The 22,261-nt window shown below is 44.4% G+C and overlaps 1 protein-coding gene across 1 annotated transcript in view; it reads right to left on the minus strand.

The window, feature by feature from the left end:
- Positions 1–232: 232 nt before the first annotated feature.
- The window catches only part of plcl1 (phospholipase C like 1), a 63,886-nt gene continuing 41,857 nt past the window's right edge, over positions 233–22,261 (minus strand). Inside the window, exons 2-12 of the mRNA XM_076110324.1 lie at positions 21,300–21,374; positions 20,925–21,212; positions 20,543–20,839; positions 19,183–19,574; positions 17,758–18,880; positions 17,471–17,647; positions 11,953–12,315; positions 8,044–8,247; positions 6,875–6,950; positions 6,091–6,200; positions 233–5,763 (exon numbers count right to left, since the gene is read on the minus strand). Of these exons, the coding sequence (XP_075966439.1) occupies positions 5,569–5,763; positions 6,091–6,200; positions 6,875–6,950; positions 8,044–8,247; positions 11,953–12,315; positions 17,471–17,647; positions 17,758–18,880; positions 19,183–19,574; positions 20,543–20,839; positions 20,925–21,212; positions 21,300–21,374 (3,300 nt within the window). The 3' untranslated portion in view covers positions 233–5,568. The remainder of the gene's footprint in view (positions 5,764–6,090; positions 6,201–6,874; positions 6,951–8,043; positions 8,248–11,952; positions 12,316–17,470; positions 17,648–17,757; positions 18,881–19,182; positions 19,575–20,542; positions 20,840–20,924; positions 21,213–21,299; positions 21,375–22,261) is intronic.

Below are 22,261 nucleotides of genomic sequence, written 5' to 3' on the forward strand. Positions count from 1 at the left end.
CGATTATTTGATTAATCTCACTTATTGTTTAAGGCAAAGTAAACAACATTTATAATAAAGGGTTGGAAAGGTTTAGGTTTCAACCTGTCCAACTAATTATTAGAGAAGTCAAAGGTTGCATTAGATAAAGGTTGCAGCCATTGGAGAACGTCATGTAAGTATAAACAGGACAGATATCCACAGAGCAGCATCAGAGAGACAGAGAGAGATAAAGAAGCGTGCCACACGAGGATTTGGTCAGGAAAAGATCACTTTATTAAGTCTGGGATACATACTCGTGTTATATTAGATTACTTGTCAGATAGAAAACACAGTAGCTTTTCAAAATAAAAGCAAGGTCCATTTAATTAATTATATTTATTTATGTTTCTTAAAACACACGTTAATAAATATTCTTCTTTTGGTCTTTTTTTTTTTTTACCTCTATCTTACAAAAGACATACAGTGACTGTAAGAACAGGGAACAACACTGGATGAAAGGTCAGCGGCGTAGACACGGGCCAGCACAGACACTGCAGACGCCACGGGGTAATACAGAACCTAAGATACCTTTTACACATATTCCAAGTGTTTCACACAACTTTGTCCACATCACTATGGCAGGTATAAACAGCTCGTTCAATTATTCAAATGAATGTTAAGCACTATTTGACCACTGGTCTGCAAAGATAGGTATAGCGTCACACACTGAAGAGCACAGAGAGAGCCGGGTTAAGACACGCGGGGTAACAGAGATACAACGCCCCCTGCTCCCTCAGCATGGGTCCGTCCACAGCTCCCGTCCTTTAACTTTAAACACTGTACCTCAGAGACAGAGCTTCACGCAGATCTGTTCCCGTTTTAAAAGGTATATAGGGAAGTAAAGAAGCCCACACTTCAGGGATCAGGGTCACGAACAAAATACAATACTGAACATCATAGTAAAGCACTGTAGTGAGTGGATGACCGCAGAGGTAAACATGTCATCAGGTAAGTGACGTATGAAGCGGATGTGGGAAACAGGCATGGAGAGGATATGAAAATGCTTTGTACCAAGGTTTAAAGGATCATACCGGTGTTTCTGCAAATCATATATATGCTTGGCTTACTGACTATTTTCCAGAATTTTGCAACCTTCAGGGATTTTAAAATTTGCTCCAGACAGGTGAACATCACGCTCCGTTTTATATCAATGAAAGCGACATTAACCTTGTGTGCTAATGCAACAAAAGATGGATTAATGTGAATCACCACGATATGATGTTTTAGCACATAAGAACACGGGCTTGATGTTCGCTGACATGGATTTGCTTTAAGCGAGTCTCTGCACGCTGACTCTAATGACATTAACTGTAACCACCTGGACGGTGTAAAAACACATTCAATGTCTATATTTTTCAAATGAAACAGTATGTGTATTAAATGGTTTAGAATAAGTCGGTTAAATCATGCGGAAACACAGGTATGTTCCTTTTAGAGCGACAAATGAGTGGCTCAAGCGTTGACACACTGCAAAGGTCTCCATTAAAATAACAAGCTGCCGTTTTCCTCAGTTATTAAATGTTTCTTTTTATGCAGCAGCACAGTCGTCGATGTCTACCATAGATCTGCTTTGTAAACATAGTTTGTACCGAATTCATTATTCTGAGAATGAGGTTTAACCTAAGAAGAGAGCGAATTACTGAAACCCGACCGCTTACGTTCACCTACAAAAAGTTAAACCCCGTCACCTGTTCGCTCTCTGACCCACTTGTGTTCCTCCATGTCAGCAGGCATGTAAACCCGGAACACAGAAAGCTAATACTGCGGTTTGTTTTACAGGAGCTGATGCATCATTGATGCAGAGCGATCCACCTTACAGGTAAGCAGATCTCAGAGAGAGGTCCCTGTGAAAATTGTGGTTTACGTCCACTTAAAACGTGCCTCTCAGGGGGCAACGGGCCCCTGAAGCCGCCGTCTGCTTCGGTGCATTTAACAGGAAACATGGAAATGGTTTGGCAATGACTGTGTGTATGTGGGAGAACCTGTTTGCACCATCAGGCCAGGAATTAGGGCACCGTGGTATCATGACAGACGAACGCACACCAGCATAGGCACACATCCCGAGGCCTCCAAGTGAGTCAGAACGTTATAAATAGACCAAAACAACAGGTGCTGTCACTCCGTCTATTGCTCACAGCCAATTATGCAGCTCTGCAGGTGAGCACAGCCAACCACACATGCATCCAAAAAGTGAATGCAACATCAGCCTCTTCTTCTTCTTCTTCTATCCTTCAACCTTTGCTCTCTCTTCACTACATGTCGTCTACTTTTAGAAGCTTCTCTCACATGGAAATGTTATTAGGTCGACCTCCTCCTGTGGCTGTGACTCAGTACGTCAGCTCTGTCACTCCTGGATGGAGGAGAGTGGAGGTATGAAAGAGGTTAATAGTATGGGTTATTTTTAAAGGAAAGGAATGTGTAGATAAATGAAAGGCAGCTAACACAGTGCACAAAAATACAGGAGGCCATTCAGAGCACACAGTAGTCCTGCACAAGCACTGAGAGAGGGGTAGGTGAGCCTCAGTGTCGCGCCCATGTTTCTCATTACATCCTGTCTACTGCTAAATGCCACCAGCAGGGGTCGATCGGCTGGTGAGCTGTTACGATGTTTAGCTGTGATCCTCGTCTCCCGTCGGTCCGCCTTCCTGCCTCCCTCAAAAGGGCAGAATAAAACATTCACCGTGTCTTCTGTTCTAAAGTTCACTCACGCCTGCTTTGTTCAAACTGTCTGCAGGATTAGGTGGAAATTATTTTTTTTCAAATCCACTAGATTGTGAGTACTTTTTAATAAAATTGTTTTAAATACACCTGCCCTACTATTTTTTTTAATACAATCAACATTAAAATTATTGGGAACCAAGAAAAAAAAAAAAAAAAAGGCTTTTTTAAAGATGCATTAAAATCCTTCAACTCATAAAGCCTGAAAATCACCAACAGTGGAGATCAATTCTGTTCCCAAGAGAATAGATTATAATCTGTTAGACTTGGTCCCGTGTGTGTGTGTGTGTGTGTGTGTGTGTGTGTGTGTGCTTATCACTTTTGTCAAGTTCGGTTCAAACGCAGCATCACAAGAATACAAGAATATGAGTACAAAAGCTGAGTTAAAAGAACAGGTGTTTTCCTGCATTAATTAAGAAACACGCAGTTACACTCAAAAGGCCGAGAGGAACGCCGTCACTGGCAGGTAAGCACAACTATGAGCCATAATCAGTAGCACCTGCTGGACACATTTATAAGCATCACTGAGCTATACAGTTAGTTATATTGTCGTCAATCCTTCAGTCAGTAAGCATCGAGTTACACCGCCTCCTTGACTTTCTTGTAATTTATAGTTAGAATTATTGCTACATCGATACAGTGTATCACCACACACACCAATGCTGCAGGAATCTGTTCTACACACACGCACACACACACACACACAGACTCTGAGCGTCCATTACCTCACATGTCGGTATAGCGAGGAGGTTATGCGATCCACACACGTACACATGTAGTACTACAGTATCAACACGCAACCACAACTTCTCCAATTACCGCGTCTCGTCTCCACCACACCTGCTCTCCTCGTGCTTCAGCCGTCCCCTCTCCTGACTGAGCGCGACGGGTTTGAAAGGCCGTCGGGCGAAGATAACAAGAGCCCGTGTGTGCGTTCCGCTGCTGGTTATTTCACACCATACATGAAGATAGCGGTTGGATTAGGAAATGTTTGAGTGCTGCAGAGTTTATTAAACCTCAGATTCTGTTAAATAACAATGCACCTCTGATGGGTGCTTTGCATGTATCAATGATCTCGGGGCCCTTGTGGTTTAGATTTGTACCTTAGTTGGTCTAGCTTTTGTTGGGCCTCACTGTTGAGCTTCCTGTTGTTTTATTGCCTTGCTTTGTCCGTCAAAGCACTTTGTAAACTCTGTTTTTAAAGGTGCTATATAAATAAAGTTATTATTATTATTATTATTATTATTATTATAGGCCTTCAAACAGACTGGACAAGAGCTCCACAGCTCATCTCTTGCTAAGAGGTTCAAGTCTGCAAAGAACTGACGCAGTCAATTAGATAAATCAGCAAATGTTTAGATGAGTGAGACTTTCCACCTCTCCGAACTCCCAAACCTCATTAATAACCGTCGATACTTTAGATAAGCTCGGCTTCTCGGCTGACATTCATTGAGTCTCATTTTGTCCGATAGCTTTGGAGGAATTTGACGTCACCAGAACAGCTGCCATGTTCTTTTGAAAAGTTTGAAGTCAGAAGAGTGCAGCTGATCAAATACAGGAAAAGGTTTCATCTTGATATCAATCACGGGCGGATGATGAGACAATGGGCACAGCCTTTTTGTAGTAGGTTTTTGTATCTTTGTGGTTGTTTTGTGTCTCTTTATGGTTGTTAAGCCCACTTTCAAAGTCACTGAGAGTCTCTTGGTCATCTATTTGCATGTCTTAGTAGTTTTGTTGTCTTTAGGGTCATTTCTGTGCCTCATTGTGGTTGTTTTGCCCCTTTTCATAGTAGTTGTGAGTCTCTTTGTGCGTCTTTGCATCCGTTTGTACTTGTTCCGGTCTCTTTGTCGTTGTTTTGTGCGTCTTTGCGGTCATTTTGCGTCTCTACCCGGTTGGCACATGTCTCTTTGAGTTACATTTTCTAGGTGAAGGCCAGGGTGGCCCCTGACACTTTGGGCCCCTGTGCCTGTACCCGGTAGGCCAGTTCAGTAATCCATACAGGATACTGAGACCTACTTTATGTGACATCATCCTAATTTGACTAAAAGCTTTGTGTTGTTGTTGTTTTTTTACATCTAGATACTGCACATGTTCAATTGCAGTTACATATAAAAACCAAACATAGAGTACCATAAAACTTTTTTAAAAAGTAGTATTAACCTACGCTAAAAATACAGGCTACTAGAATCAGTTATATTCCATATGGTTTTTTTGTGGGTCACATCCTGTCTGTCAATGTCTTATAGCACCTTCCACTAATTGCAACACTGTCAACATGTAAACACACACACACACACACACAGGTAGTCTTGTTGCCTTCCCAGGGGACCAGCTGAAACGCTGAGGCGGAGAATAGCTTTACATCTCCTCCATTCTGCATTCTACCTCTGAACACCAACAGGACCATAAACATCAGCTCCACTACAGCCCCGTTGTCACAAATTATTCTGGTGTCTATTATTTCCTCTCTAATGAGGAAGAACCTGCAGAGTAACAACGTGGAATTGCACGTTTTCTCACAGAAAAATAAGGAGGAGTCGTTAAAAGTTCAATCTTTTTCCACGGTGGAGTTACGACATTCATGAATAGCCTCTCTGCAGGCCGGACCTTCAGTGACAAATTGACTCCCCGTAAGGCTTTAACAGATATACTGCTCTGGTCTGGTCTAGTCTAGACACATACTTCACTGTCTAAAGGGATACGCTGCCGGGGAGAAAGTGTCCCGTGGTGCTTTTTATACCCACACTTTTCCCCCCTCCTCTCTTTCTCGCTCTCATATCTCCTCATCTCTGTTATCCCCCTGCATGCACTCTGTCCACTCCCTTCTCTTCAGATGCGTCCGTTGCCGTGTGTGCTGCTTCGGCGGCCAGACAGAGGGTGGGAGGAGTAGTGCAGCTCGGCGGTGGAGAAGGTGGAGGACGAGGAGTTGGAGGAGGTGAGTCCACAGGCTTCACAGGCCAGAGCCAGCTGCCTCAGTGCATCCAGGGACTCCATCTTAGCTCCCCGTAACAGATCGCTCTGACCCTGCAACACACAGGAAGACACGAGTTCAACTCACGTATGCCAGTAAAGCAGAATGTGGAAGCATTTCTTTTGCAGACTGTTGTTGGCTGGGATTGTTTCCTGGGACGTGATTGACAGGAGATATATTTAGCATTTGATTTGAGGCTGCATTTATTGAAGAGCAGCATTTCTAACCAACTGACAAATGTGTCCAACATTCACTCTCCTCTCAGCTCTGTTTTTGGTTTCCACCAACTCTTTAGCTGCTAGAAGTCTGGTGTAACAATAACAAGACAATTATTGAGTTAATCCTACAGATTCAGAGGGTTTTGATATCACTATGAGCACCTTGAGCACAGTGATGTTCCAGGTGAAACTCTCCACTGCTTTGCTCTGCTTGCGTCCCTTCAGCCCCTCCTTCTCCCCGAGCCGAGAGAGATCCTCGTGGAAGTCCATTCCTGCAAAAACACAAAGACAAACAGGAGCTTTGCATCAGTTTACAGGGGGGGGGGGGGGGGATCAACAATTCAAAAGCAGGTGAAATATAACTGTCAACTGTCTGTAAACGGTAATGTGCGTAGGAGCTATTGTGCTAGAATTATCAACACGTCTTGATGGATTGGTTGTCAAATACTGATCTACATATTAACGCAAAAGCAGAGTGCCATTCCTCGTGACATTTACACTGACAGTTAAAGGTCAGGAGTTATCTAAGACAGTGAGAAGGTCTAATAATACGCAGGTTTGACTGTGTCGATCTATTCACTGTGAATGCTGCTATACAGCTGCATCACACCTGAATATCAATGCGAGGTTTATTTATTTATAAACAACATACTTCTGTTTTGAAAATGCACAAAAACGAGAGCGCCTTTGGTTTGTTGCTAATTAGAAATCCATACTGACAAAAACCTTTGAGGGTGTCGAGTCCCGTATCTCCACGTGTAACGTTGTTTACAGTCAGACTCAGATTCTCCGAGGAGTCGTCCTCATTAACTTCAGCTGTTTGATGTTCACATTTGCTCATTTTGGGGGATTTGTTTTAGGATTTGGGCATCTCGTGTACTGCAGTCGTTTTATTCACGTCGTTCATTATCGCCGGATGTCATCGTCACCCGTCGCTCACTGTTACCTTCTCTCTGCACCTGGGCGACACGCTCCTGAACGACATCGGCGTTCTCAATCAGCTGCTTCTGGGCGGCAATCATCTGCACAGACGGGAAGAAAGTCTAACTTAATAAAAATCGTTTTAAAAAGCATTGTTCAAACCCACAGAGCTGTATTTCAAACGGTACGAGGAGCATTGAAGTTTTCAATATGTATGATCTGATTCTGATTCTGTGCAAAAGGACAAGTGGCACTGATTTGGATGCTGATCTGGAAAACAACACAAAGCATTAAGTTTATTTTATGTAAAGAATTTGTGCAAAGAAATGGAAGGATGGGGGGGAAGAAAAGAACAGAAGACTGGCTCCAGGGCAGCTGAGGAGACAGAGATGAGAGAGCGGAGGGCGAGTGTGTGTGATGATGACTAAGCCTTTTTGTGTGTGCGCCCAGAAAGGCTTGAAGAGGTGTGATGTTCGACTGGAGATCACACAAACTGTGGCTTCGAGACACTGACCTGCTGGGCCCACATTTGCTGGGTTCACACTCAAACGTCATTAGCTCCGCTGACGTGCATAAACACGACGCAATAGTTTGGAATGAAGCGCTCTCTGTTCGTGCTGAAGTGCGTGTAGGTGTAATAGCCGAGCACCGACACAGGTGGGAGAGATTCGTCCTGATCTGATGCACGAGGAGATGGAGTAGGAGGAGACACAGCTGGCAGCGTGTGTGTGTGTGTGTGTGTGTGTGTGTGTGTGTGTGTGGGCGACTGTTTTATGCATGTCGCCTCAGTGTCTTTCTGCATATTTATTGCCTCAGGAGGTTGTGTGCACACTCAGTTATACCATCTTCGCTATCACAAAAACACAATTCAAAACTTTCTAATGGAATTAATTTTAACCAAACTTGAGAAACAGAACTAAACTAAACTAAAACAAAACTTGTGAGTAAACTAAGCAAATTCATTGACATACTGTGTTGATAAGTCAGTTTTATTTTTTTAAGTGAGCAGTTTATGGTAATGAAGGAACACGTCTGACCTCAGTTGGTGCTATCTCTCTCACAAATCTAAGAGCTTCAGAAGCATGTAAGAAAATACTGGTTCCCCCTTTAATTATTAGACATGTGGGTGAAGCCTACTGGGTGAGGAAGCAGAGGCTGCAGAGGGTTTTACCCTCCGCCCTTCGTCTCACTCACCGCATCGTAGGCAGCGAGCAGTTTGCGCATCGGCTCAGCGAGGTTGACCAGCGGCTCCAGACACGGGTAGCCCTCCTTCAGCACCATGGTGGCCCCCATGGTGCCCTCGGGGCTCTGCAGCCTCGTGGTCAGGCTCTGGATGCACTGCTTGAGTTTGGCCACCGTGGGGAGCCCACACTGCTCTTTGAAGCTGGCCGTGGAGCTCTGGAAAAAACAAGCGAGACGAGGAGGACGAGGAGGAGAGGGAAAATAGCATTAGATCTGATGTACAGTTCCTGCTGTTGAAATAAGCTAGGTGACACACACACACACACACACACACACACACACACACACACACACACACACACACACACACACCTACACAGTCATATCTGCTGTCTCTCTTGTGAATTAAATCAATATGGCAGTCATTGCCTCTTTTAATCCAGTGAAATCAGCCTCGTCTTAAGCGCATTTGGCAAAAAGAGAAGACAATATGTGGAACAGAAAAAAATCATTTCAGCATTCAGAGTGTTTTTCAACTGTTGCAGGTGTGTCAGGATGCAAAAAACAAACAAAAAAACCCGAATGTGTCACGTGTCAATCTGCTTAAATTACATTTTGGGTCATAATGAAGGTGAGAGATCTATTTCTGTACATATACGACCACTAGAATGCAATTTGCCACCTGGCAGAGCCCCAACTGGACTAGCGATTATCACGCCCCACCTGTGTGGAAGTGTGACTGTCTGTGTGTGTGTGTGTGTGTGTGTGTGTGTGTGTGTGTGTGTGTGTGTGTGTGTGTGTGTGTGTGTGTGTAGGTGTGTGACACAGCAATAGAAGCATGATGAATAATAACTGACTCTGGCAGATGAGCCCACAGCTGGACTCATGGCAGAGAGACGGGGACAGAGAGGAGAGAGTTCAAGTGAAAGAGAAGCAGATTAAAAGCAGTTTGTGAATGTGTGTGTGTGTGTGTGTGTGTGTGTGTGTCTGCGAGGGAGGATGTCTGACACATTGATTGGGCGGGATTGTTTCAGCTTTGGGTGATGCATGAGACGATGAAGGATGTATCTCCCAATAGAGGTTGCTTTACCGTTTGTACTGAGGAGGCTACTCAACCGTTGCGGGAAATGTTGCAAACGAACGAGCGAGGAGGAGGAGGAGGAGGAGTGTTTTATGGCGATATTGGAAATTACATCAGTGTCATGGAATACCTTAATTTTTCAGATGACTGAATTCGCCAAAACCAGAGATTCCTTTTGTTGAGCATATTCCTTATATGAGTAGCAAAGCCATGTTGAGTGGCCTGTGCAGTGATGTCACGTGGGAGGATGTATGCCTGTGTGCACTGGGGTGCTGTAAACGGTCAGTGAGTTCCCAGACCAAAGAGACGATGGTAGTCTGCCCTTTTTCTCCCGTGAATGCTAGCTACTAGGAGCTACTAGCTAACCACTTTGGTGACTGTAATAACGGAGATAGCTGCAGGAATGTCTAACGCTACACCTTTTCCGTTATCTAATCCATAAATCTACACTATATGGCCAAAACGACCAAACATAACACCTGTTGATGTTAAGTTTCTTTTTACAAAACCATGATTGTTAAAGAAATAACTCGGCATTTAGGCAGTTGTGGAAGAAGTGTTTAGTTCCTTTACTCAAGTAAAAGTATTCATAGTGCAGTAAAGTGCTCCCTGTCAGTGTTTTACTAATATATCAGATGTTTCTGGATTAGTATGTTGATTTTAAACTCATTTGTTGGTTAGTTTAATCTACAGCAGAGCATCCTATTCTATAAGATCATCATATGTTTGTAGCGTCTCTGTCCTGTGAGAACCACGTATCCCTAAAAAGAAAAACCTGTTTTCTTGCTTCCATTCTTTATGCTAAGCTAAGCTAACCAGGTCCTGGCACTTATTGTCTTAACTCACAGATATTCGAGTCTTCAAACAATCTGCTGCTTTAACTGCCTCCACTCTTGGCTGCAGGGATTTGCTGCTCCCCTTCAGCCACAAGAGCATTAGTGAGTTCGGGTGCTGATGTTGGGCGATACGGTCGGCAGTTGGATGGGATTGAGGTCGCCATACTGGGAAACCATTTCTTTATGGAGCTGGTTTTGGGGAGTTGACATGTTAAAACAGGAAAGGGCAGGAGTGTCCACATACTTTGGGCTATAAAGTGTATCATCATATAATATATATCTCTAAAAACAGATATATACGGAGAAAGAGGATTGTATTGACATCGCCCACACTTATATCGTTTGTATTCAGCGATAAGCTGGTGGGTGCTGTGCGACCAGCTTCTATTTTTGCTGATATTTATAGAAGCTTTATCCTCCTCCACTCTTCTTACTTCTTTTGTCACTGGCTCTCCTCCTTCTCCCTCACCCAACAGAGAAGTCTTAGTCTGATTTCAGCACCGTCATGTAAGTTGCCATTTTCTTTATAACCTTTATAACCTGGCTGGAATTCGCCTTTTAAATCAATTTAACATAAAGTACCAGAGAAAGTATTTGTTCACCAAAACAAAACCAACAAAAAAGAACATGTCCATGCCTACAGATGTTGAGATTTCTGCCTCTAACAGAATACAATGAGGTGAATAGAATTGTGTTTCTGCTGCTCAAAGCACTGACATTGAAACATAAAAAAACTATTCTTTCCAGGAACAATGTTCTGGTTATTCTGGATAATCCAAAATCCTCGCTGAACAGTTTCTATAATTTGTTCCAAACAATATTCCAAAAGAAAACTGTTAAGAAAGTCGTCTGTGGATTATCCTGTCTAGCCTGTACAGTTTGTGCAAACAGCTGATATTACAGACTTTAAGTACACAACCAGCTCAGACTCTGACTGAACAGAAACTCTGTTCCGTCTGTTATTTCCCTCCAGTTTCTCTCCTTTTACGTCTCGTTTCTGTGTGTTTATGAAACAGATTCATACGTTGTTTGTTTGTTTTTTGCTTCAATTGAAACATTTGGAACTTGGCTGACGTGTCAGTATGTGCTGCCCCAGACACATTCACGTCTTATCGTATCTTTCTATTGACGCTTGTTGATAGCTGAAGTTGCCCAATGTCCTCCTGCATCAATATTCTTATGCGTTTACAATGTGTACACACAGCATCTTCTGCATGTCTGTCTGTCCTGGGAGAGGGAACTCTTCTCTGTTGCTCTTCATGAGGTTCTTTTCTTTCTTACTAAATGCTGTGTTTTTTGGTGAGTTGTGCCTTATCCGGATTGATGGTCTAAGAACAGAGCGTGTCCGGATTGTAAAAGCCCCTGTGATTTGTGATAATGGCCAAAATAAATAATAACTGAATCGACATCGTATGCAGTTGCAGCACCTCTAAAATGAGCATTATGTCTGAACTCAAGAGCGTTGCATCTGCAGGAACTAAACCAAAACGTTGGAAAATGCAGTAGGCTCGATACAATGAGGAGTTAAAGCCTTTACACACCTGGGGGGCCTGCTGTGAATATATAAATTATTCTTAACGGCAGCGATGCAAATTTGCAACCGTCGCAACACTTTTTGAATAAAAGGCTTGAAGAGATTCAACTACAACTACAATGATCCTATTGACCCAGAGCAGCGTCTGCCAGTCTGTCTGAGGTTAAATGTTGTGTAGCCTAAGCTACTGTGAGCCATTTTATCGAGTTTCCTTTTTGGCAAAAAAGGTGTTTATTTAAGGTGTTTATGTCCAGAGCTTTTATTGTGAAAGGTAAGAAAGGAAGGAGTGGATCTGGTCTGCCTCCTGAAGGTTGAAAGGAGTAATAAAGTTCGCCCTGTGAGTTCGGACTACGGATCCTCCGTGTTGTTGTACAATAGTAAAAAACCTAAAGTAAAGTCTATTAAGTCTCCCTTTCTGACACTTGCAGTCAAACTATGTATTTTCAACGCCCTGCGTAATTGCCTCTCACCTGAGCGTCCTCCCGCAGGTCCGTGGCCTCTTTGAGGGGGGCACCAGCCGGTTTGAAAGTCTCGTCCACCACCTTGATGCCGGTGTGCCTCAGCGTGACGTACTCCCGGCCTCGCCTCCCCACCCTCCTCACCGACAGACCTCGCCGCTGGGCCTTCCCGCCTCCCGGCCGGTTGGTTATCGCCACGTGGACAAACAGGCTGGTGTGGGGTAAGGGGTCTCCCGCCATGCCCAGCAGGGGCACATTGCGGTAGCCGGGCTGAAGGCACTCGAAGGCCATACTGTACTGGCCGATGAAGTCGTCTCCGATGTAGTCGTCGTCTAACACCACGAAGCGCAGCAAGGCCAGCTCCGGCATGTTCACCTGCAGACGAGAAGAGAAGAATAAAGTCCACTAAAGAACCACTGAGATTACATTATCCAAGTATATACAGTATATATATAGACATACTTAACACACAAATATTGGCAGTCTTCCCAAATACTAATTCCTTGGATCATCAAACTTGTTATTTTCATCTCAAGAGTGTTACAGTAAATTGCATTTGCCAGAAGGAACAAACTCATCCGTTTGATTACTGAGGCATTTAAAAGTTTAATGTTTTGTCACCTGAGGAGAGACAGTGTCTGAACACATCTGTACATTATTCATGCTCTTGATTTAGAATCATCAAGTCGGTTCTTATCAGGAGTAAGAGATGCACTCCATTAAATGTTTACAACAGCAAAAAGGTGATCAATTAGTCACAGTATTCAGCTGAGGAGTTCACACACCATTTCGTGTTATTAAGCGTCACTCATGAAGCTGTTGAGGCGAAGCATTAATGTTAATTACACGCTACAGTGAGCGGCGCGTCCTGGTGCTGCTGCAGAGGGGGAAATGCTGGTTGAAATATTGCACTTAAAAATCACACCTCCAGAGGACTTTAATGGCTAATAAGGCTATAAACACTCGTACATGTGAGCACAGACACACACACACACACACACACACACACACAGTAAGTGGGAGGACAAATGATGCAGTGTGCCTCTGCATATTCATTCTGTGCAGAAGACCTGAGAGTAAACACATTTCATAATAAAACATTATCAGCTAATGGCTGTTTTTCTCAAAGTCTGGTACAGTCACACAAACACACACACACACACACACACACAGGATGGATATTGGTGTCGTGTCTATAGCAAAAAGCAGTACGACTCTATCATTTCCCACAGAGAATGAGAATAAACTTGCCCCGAGCCTGTGTGTGCGTGTGTGTGTGTGTGTGTGTGTGTGTGTGTGTGTGTGTGTGTGTGTGTGTGTGTGTGTGTGTGTGTGTGTGTGTGTGTGTGTGTGTGTGTGTGTGTGTTCTTCCACAACACTAAAACCATATGAAGTCTTCAGGCTCGGAAGGAAACATTGATTTCCTCACGAATATTGCGAATATAGTTTCCATGTGTCTGAATTTGTGTGTCACATCTGCTAAAAGCTAAAAGCCTGTCGTTACAAATGTTCTGGATCACAGCAGTGAAGACACTCCTTTGTTTCACTTGGAGGAAAAACAGCACTTACGGAGCCCCAAAAACAAAAACAGCAGGGCTGTTATTTAAGAATTATATTCATGGAAGTGAATATAATAGCTGTGTCCAAATTCAGGGTCCACTGTCTTCGAAGGACATGTCCCAAAAAGATGGACGACTGAGTCATCTCCCAATAGTACATTTTGTTGACAATACTTCTTAAGTTCTTATACTGATGAGGAAATAAAATCATACAGACACAGATGCATGCAGGGCTGTGTTCATAATAATGTTTTTCAAATATGTGAGTGTAGTATGAAGGGGAAGCTGGTGGTGATGGATGAGGGAGCGCAGAACATGTCACACTGACTGAACGAGGACTGCGCTGCCCCCTTAGGCTTGGACTGCACTATCATAAAGTATATATCCCTGTGTGTGTGTGTGTGTGTGTGTGTGTGTGTGTGTGTGTGTGTGTTAATGTGTCTTCACTCCCATAAGCTGTGAGAGGGCAGAGTGGTGGGGAGAAAAGCTGAAGTTCCATGCATGGGCAAGCAAGACAGACAGCTCCAGCAGACTGTGTGCGTGTGCGCGCGCTGTGTGTGTGTGAGAGTGTGTGTGTGTGTGTGTGTGTGTGTGAGTGTGTGTGTGCCGAATGATGACTTCAATCCAATTCAAAATTTTTCTTCAACAAGCCCCTTGGCTGAGCAGAAAAGCTCTGTGACAGTTAATTCAATCAGTTTCAAACCAAACGCTGCTCTGAAAAGACGAAATGAGGCTCAGCACAATGAATCCACACTCTCACATTGTCCCGACATCTGGAGTTGTTACCTGACAGTCAGGTCACCCTTCAGTGTCATGGACGACAATGTGCTCGCAGCTCCATACACTCACAAGAGCAAATTATGGACTGTGGGTCATTTCTTATTAGAATTCTTCAAAGGCATTCAATTGGGAAAAGAAATGTCTTTTCAAACTTATTTACAAAATATTTTTTCTAATCAAATTATATACAAATACCAGAATAAAGTGGACCTGTGTTTGCATAATACAATTTTGAAGAAAAATATGTGTCTGACACCATTAAGATGAGAGTGAATGTCTGAACTTGTCTTGAGTACCATTTTCCAAAAACCTCAGCTGACCATAAAAGGAGACGATTGATTTTTATAAAGAAAATGAGTCCGTAAACAGGCAGCAGTGACAGTTCTAAATGTTACGGTATTATAATTTAAGTGCACCGTCTGGCGTTTAAAAGAGTACTCTGCCAATTTAGCATTGCACTCCTGTGACATTATCAGACTTATTTTGTGAGTTTATTTTACTCAGTTGAACTACTTAAAGTGCCCAGATTTGATTTGTTTAGCTTCGTACTTGCTCTTCAGTGATTATATTATTATTATGTTGTTCATCTGTTGGAAACTTAATTTTAAAAATACTGAAAAATCACGGACAGTGTAAAAAAATAAAATAAAAAAATCGACCTTTTCATTCCACATATTCTTCTTTTCCTTGTCAAAATCGTGCGCCTTCATTACCCACAATGCAACCCAACTGCCGACAATTTGGTTCAGATGGCAAACCTCCAATTCTGAAAAGTGAAGCCAATGCTGAAGTGCCTTAAACGTGCATTCTTTCTAATGGCCAGCAGGGGGCGACGCCTCTGGTTGTATAGACGTCTGATTGAATGGAAGTCTATGAGAAAATGACTCTACTTCTCTGAACCGCTGCATGAGGACACGTTGAAAAAAAAAGAAATGGAAATCTCACTTATGTCACCACAATATGGGACGTTTAAGTTTCTTCAAACAGAAGCCACCACGTACTCAATAATAATGACAGAAACGGAGACAGGCAGCACTGCTTAAGCAGTAAAAAAAATAATGAAATAAAAACATGGAGCTGCAGATGGCTGGAAGATTCAGACAATATGGTCTGCTCTGCAGTGAAGTTCAGTTTTTTTTTTATATCAAAGCAGCCTCAGTATATGCAACCACAGCATGTAAAATACAACTCCAGTAATATAAAAACAAGCTTAGTGCAGTTTATAACACATCTTTTGACAGCAGCCATGTGGGAAATTGGACCGTGGAACTGCTCATATTGTAACACAGCTGACCAAAAATCAGCCAGAAATCCAACCGATGGCAATTAATCAGGCGTCGTGACCACAGACTGATTGTAAAATCAGTCTGTGGTCACGACTATTTGGGGGAAAAATCAGACTTAATCCGTTCAACACCTCGTCCTCCTGCTCCTCACCCCTTTCTCATTTAAAACCCTTTTATTTCCCCTCATCGCTAATAATACTCATGTGCGCAACAAGGTAACAGGCATCGGCATGACAGCGGTGCAGTTTAGGGTGTGAGGGTGACGTCACATGTGATCCGTTTGGAGTTTCAAACGTGCATTCAAATTCCACTTAACGCCCGTCTCCTGCCAAAGAGCAAATGTAATCACAGTCAAACGTTGTTTTGAATTACGGGTGTTACGCAACTCGTTTGCAGCCTCTGTGATGGTGCATTAGGTCAGGACGCTGAACACACACACACACACACACACACACACAGACACACACACACACACACACACACACCGCCATATCAGTTGTGACAGCTTGTCATTATGGCTCAGTCACACTGATGCAGGACTCTGTCACTGAGCGGTAAAAAAAAAGCCAAATCAGCAACACAGCAGCCATCAAATCACGTCTCCTGTAATGAATTCACTGCAGACATAAGTGTATTCATGGGAGCACCTAATTTAAATCTCGATGGTCGGGGACCCTCCGCCCCTTCAATTAAGTACTCTGGGCTCTATTTTGGTGCAGGTGCAAAGCCGACAGAAGAGCACACGTAGACCTCTCCAAAAATCACATAAGCCTCTTTTATGTTGTTGACATTTTCCTCTTTCCTAAAAATCTTTAATCGAGTACACTTTTAAATGCACATTAAAATAAAACGTTACGCAATAAAAGCAGCAGAAGTCTGTGCCGGGTTAGATTAATAACTGTAACGTCATCAACACCACAAACTGCTTCAGAAACTACAGTATCTCTTCTTCAGTGACATTATCACTGAACTGAGACCTCAGCGAGCATCCTGGGACATTTATTTTGTCTTTAATAAAACCAAAATAAAACAATTTTCTCTAGCAAATTAAAATCATATTTTTGCTCCTGTAAACAGGATTATTATGAGAGGCTGTCATGCTGTTATGTAAATGGCTTTAAACAGGCTATTGCTTTTCTCAGTATTTGCTGTATAGACATTATTGTGTGTGCACGTCAACAACCCAAATATAACTAACTCAAAGGGGAAATATGAAAAACTCACTTTTTCAATGTATGTTCATACATTTGGGTGTTTGGAGTTGCAACCAACCCACAAACCTAGATCATAAAACATGTGATTCAACAAGCCAATCAGATTTGGCTCCACTTCCTGTGTCACACGCTAAAATATACAGGTATATTAAGGCATGTAAACATGTTCTAGTTGAAACATCAAATATAAGAAACACTTACTCACTGCATCATTCTTGTGAGCAAAGTAGGATTTCAGTGTCTCACAAAACATTTTCTGCCCATTTTCAGTTGATTTGGAACGCTGTATTTTCATATTTATGGTTAAGTAGTGTATAACAACATCAAGGGAAATCTGTCTGGCCCATTAAAAAAAATGTTTGCTGCTTTTAAAGAGAATGAATAAATGAATGCATTGAAATGAGTCTCCATGACTGCAGACTAAAATCCACCAACTATTAATTCCTCCTAGAAACGGTAAGTTAAGGCTGCATCATGCTCTACTCATGCTTGTACCGTGGGACGCCATACTTCACCAAAAAAATGAATTGACAATACTCACCTGCAATTAAACAACACGCTTGAGCATTTGCTCTGTTTCAAAATATAAAAAAAATTACATTATTTAAGTGAAAATCAAAATCAAAACTCACAGACAAACAAACAGTCCAGACTAATGGCGGTGTGTGTGTAGAGCTGCAGCAGGACTCACCTGGAACTCGAAGGTCTCATCAAACAGCGGGTCGTCCTGGTTCTGAGCAGCGGTGCGTGTCCGCTGTTCGGCACAGTCAGCTGGTACGCCGTGCAGCTCCAGGACCACATACGGGTCAATGACCTCTCCCTTTGCCCCTGATCCCTGAGGCTTGGGCAGGTTGTGGGCACTGATCACCTGCACAGTAGAACACAAACGACAAACAAAAAATATTTAAGGGAAAACTGAAATGTGGGGAAAAGGAACTGAATGTTACAGAAACAGGGATGTTAACATAATGTCTTCACCTTAATCCGTAGCGTTTGAGCTGGCACTCCTGGCACACAGCCCTGCGTATGAGCGCTGAAGTACGACACCTCGTCCCTCATCACGGACGGTCGGAGGACATAACCGCACCCTCCGTTCTGTGAGAAGCGACCCCTGTGAAGGTCCAGCATGGCGCCGGGGGTCTGCTGGTTCAAGGCCACGAGCTGGACCCCTCCTTTCCAGTACCCCTGTGGGTTGGGGTTACTGGAGTCCAGACGCACCGAACTGGGTCGTACCCTCGTTAGGGTGCGCTTGGTGAACATAACAAGGTCCTCCGGGCTCTCCGTGGTTAGGCGCCCGCCCTCTCCCTCGCCCAGGGAGCACAGCGTCCAATAAGGCGGCTCAGAAGGCAGCGGCGTGCTGGGGGAGGTGGGACTGCTGGGCGGCGACTGCTGCTGGGCCTGTTTGTGACTGGCTCTCTGGGCGTAGAAGCTGCGGCTGCCCGTGCGAGCGATCGCCACCAGGTCCGACAGCTCCTTGTGGAGGCGCAGCTTCCTGGGTTGAGAGGGCGGAGGCACCACCAAGACCACGCCCAGTTCTTCCTCACCAGGGATGGTCATTCGCCTCCCCGCGAGGGGCCCCCCTCCTCCGATCTCCTCATCCTCCTCCGACACCTCCCCATCGGAGCCGTCCTGCTCCGGAAGGAGCTTCTTCCCTACGATCAGGATGCGTCCCTTCAGCTGCTCGGGGGAGGGCAAGGTCGAGGCTCGCCCCCCCAGGCTGACGGGGAGGGCCTCCGGCTTGTAAAGAAGGGAGCCGAACACTTTCTTTAAGTGCTGTGCCATGGTGCGCTGCTGGCCGGGGGAACAACGCTGGCACAAGTACAACAAGAGCGGGTACTGAGAGGTCAGAAAGGCGTACTTGTTGACCACCTCCAGAGCGGAGCGGAGAGTGACAGGCGCGTGATGGTGGTGATGGTGGTGGTGATGATGGTGGCGTGGGATATCTGGCCCATAGTCCACCCCGAGGAGAGGCTCCCCCTCCGGGCCGTCGGTCACTCCGAGCTCCACGCATCGACAGCCGGACTGCAGGGCCTTGATCAACCCTCCGAGGTCTGCCCTGCCGTGGACCTGGTCATCCAGCAGGTAGGAGCGGTACGAGGTGCTGAGGAACAAGATCAACTTCTAAATCTGCTTCTAAACCATGTTTTATAGTATTAATGACATGTAGTGACTTCTGACAATATCAGAGAAGAAGACAAATGAAAATGTTGACATTGTCCACATGTTGCTCGGCAGTGTGGTAGTTCACAATCTCTAAAAAGACATAAAACTACTTCATAATAATGCAATACCGGCACAATAGATCCATTTTATTGTTTGTTTTGGTGGCATGCAGAGCGCAGCGAGTAAACAGAACCAGTGAGTGAATTAATTCAGAGACAGTGCCCTGACTGGTAAACAGACCTGATGTAGTAGTGGGACAGCGGCATGTTCATGTCCTGACAAACCCCCAGGTGCTCCGGGTCGAGCAGCTGGCACTCCGGAGACTGCAGGTAGCGGGCGAATCCGTCCAGACCCAGCAGCCCCCTCTCCTTACCCTGGGCCGAGGGCTCGCAGCGCCGCAGGAGCTCCCAGCAGCCCTCCGTGGTCGCCAGAGACAGACCCTGCTCCGTCTCCAAGAAGAGTCGGAGGTCCTGAGGGTCCAGACACTCCCGGTCCTTCGACAGCTGCACCAACAGGAAGTAGACGTCCGGGCGCGTGCAGAGCTCGCAGAAGGCCTCGTGGAACTCCTCGCGCATCACGTGGGAGGTGAGCTTCTCCTTGCTGCGCTGGATCTCCTTAAAACGCAGACGCACCTGTGGAGGGAGAAGAAGAGAGTTTATTGAGCGAGAGATGAGGTGAGGTAATTTAGTTAGCCAACGTTCTGCCTCATTCGTTCACCGAAGCTTAATTAAACTTTAGTTATCTTGTTTCCATGAGGATATTTAAAAAAAACGACCCATTAAACAACACATTGTATTAATCATCTCTTTCCTTCACCTGCCTCCTTTTCTTCTCTCTATCGGTTAGTCTTGTTCTGTGCTCAGCCCATGCTGGCAATAATCTTCCCCCCTCTGATCCTCGTCATCGTCATCTCGGTAAAATGTTCTTGCAGGATGTCAGCCGTCATGTCACCTGTCTGAGCCAACGCAGACGTCCATCCTCTCTCTATGTTTCCAGGTTTAATCGTATTCTCTTTGTTCCAGCAGCAGCAGGTGATACATGGAGGAGGAACAGGGGGAGAGGTAACCGGCCTCTGGCTAACATAATATGGCTTCAGCATATTTCTATATCCTAGTTTAAACGCTAGATGTCGACTACATTTAGTGAAATTATCTCTGGCTTTACCGCTGTTTGTTACATCTTAATATTAAACTTACAGATTTACATCTTACATTCTAATCTTTTTAGGCCACGAACAGAAACTAATATATTTAGCAATTTCTGCCTATTTTACGTATAGATTTACACACATACCATGCACTGCCCGAGAGCTTAAAGTATTTAATTTGAATTCAATTTAGGAGCAGATACAGAAATACTTTTGGTAACATGTGGGCACACCAATAAACGACTGTCAAACGTTATGTAGTAATTATGAAATGAAATTAATTGTCTAAGGCACATGGGGTTTTCTGGTCGAGAAACACAGATTTTCTTGCACATTCACTAAAAACGACACATTCTTTGTGCAACTGGCGGTGCACTGCTCCACATCAACCACCAGTCTGATGAAACATATGCATGAAGGTGCAGGATAATAAATGATGCTGTACTTATTCACCTTGGCTTCCTTGATGCCGGGACAGAGTTTACAGATGGTGGCGACGGCCACGTCCTCTGACACGATGCCGTAGCCGTCTTCATCCACCTGGGCGAACTCCGCCGCCAGCCACTCACTCCTCATCTTCCCTCCCGGGCTGCCGTCCACCCCCACGCCCCATCCTTCGCCCAGCCCCCCTACTCCTCCTCCGACGCCTCCCCCGGCACCCCCGATGACCGACGGGTGGGCCAACAGGTAGCGAAGGCCCGTCACCCAGATGTTGGCCACATCTGCCGACAACGCAACCAAGTCCAGAGACTGTAAGGAGGGACAGATGAGGAGATTACCGGGCGGGATGGATGGGTAAGATTATTCACTCTGGGTCTTTGAGGAGGACACGTACCTGGTAATCATCCCCATGGATGACTGAGAAGGCCGCTTCCTCAGCCAGCTGCTCGGAGAGAGGACCGTTATGGAGGAACGTCTCGGTGCTCTTCCCGGTGCGAACCTCTCGGATGCTGAGGACGTCCAGCCGAGCCCGGTCGATGTCCTTCTTGGACGGCTCCCAGCGCACGCAGCTGAGGTCGGTGTCCAGCGTGTAGAAACGACAGTAGACCCTGGAGTTGGGCCGGATCTTCTTCAGTTCACAACCGCCCTGCATGAACGCCAAGCAGTCTGCAGCACTGCTCACCTGGGAAATGGAAAATCAAAACACTTTATGATCTATTTTTTGTTTTGAATTATTTTCTCATCATGTAAATCTGTGACGCTGATCTACCTTCTTCTCAGAGGGCATGCTACTGAAGGACACAGTCTTCTTCCTTCCTCCGCCAACCTTCTGCACCGAGGGATCCTGGGAAAAGACAAAGACAGATGGCCATGAAGTCAAAAGGAGAAGAGGAGTTTCTACATGTTGAGAAGAACAGTCACACAGTCAAACTCAAGGAACAGCAACAACAAGAGTATCCTCCAGTTCGACTAAATATATTTCTTTATTACTACAAAATATTTGAATATGTCCTTCTTCAGAATCAGACAACATTCATGAACATTTCAGAGGGACAAACGTGGAAAAACAACAGTTTCATGTACAAGTAACACATATAATCACATATAAATCCTGTCGCCATGAATGACTTTGGTCATGTTGGTTGTTTTAGACGTAGGCGGGAGGTATATTTGGAGCCCATTCAAGAGCGAGAGAGAGACTGGAGAGTTCACTATGGTGTGGGAGGATTTTCCATCTGATGGTTGTGAAATATGGTATAAAAACACACTAAAAAGCTGTAAAAGAACGCTTGAAAACAATTGAATAAAATGACATTACATTATTAGAACTCTCTTCGAAGTAGCACTAAAACACAATACAAAGTAACTATTGGAGAAGTCCTTGTTCAAATAGAGTTTCTCTCTTTCCTTTCCTCCCTTCTTTCCTGAGGAAGATAACATTTCCACCTTTTCAGGAGAGCGTCTTCACTTTGATGTAATGTGATGAGTCTTTTCTCCATTTTATATTTTAAAAACACTCACACTGTATCATTCAAATACAGTTTTTAGTAATTGACTGAAGCATTTCCAGGCATAGATGATAATATTTTAAGCGGGCCATCAAGCCCCCTAAATTTGGTGGCCCAAATGTTCACCTTAGCTGGCGAAGGCTGACCCCCATTCACTCTAATGAGCAGGTGGCAAGAATTTAGTACTTAAAAATATTCTTAAAAAAACACATTTGGCCTGAAG

This window comes from Anarhichas minor, unplaced genomic scaffold (genome assembly GCF_050575085.1).
Source record: "Anarhichas minor isolate MPS153535 unplaced genomic scaffold, ASM5057508v1 ptg000004l, whole genome shotgun sequence".
NCBI classification, from domain to species: Eukaryota; Metazoa; Chordata; class Actinopteri; order Perciformes; family Anarhichadidae; genus Anarhichas; species Anarhichas minor.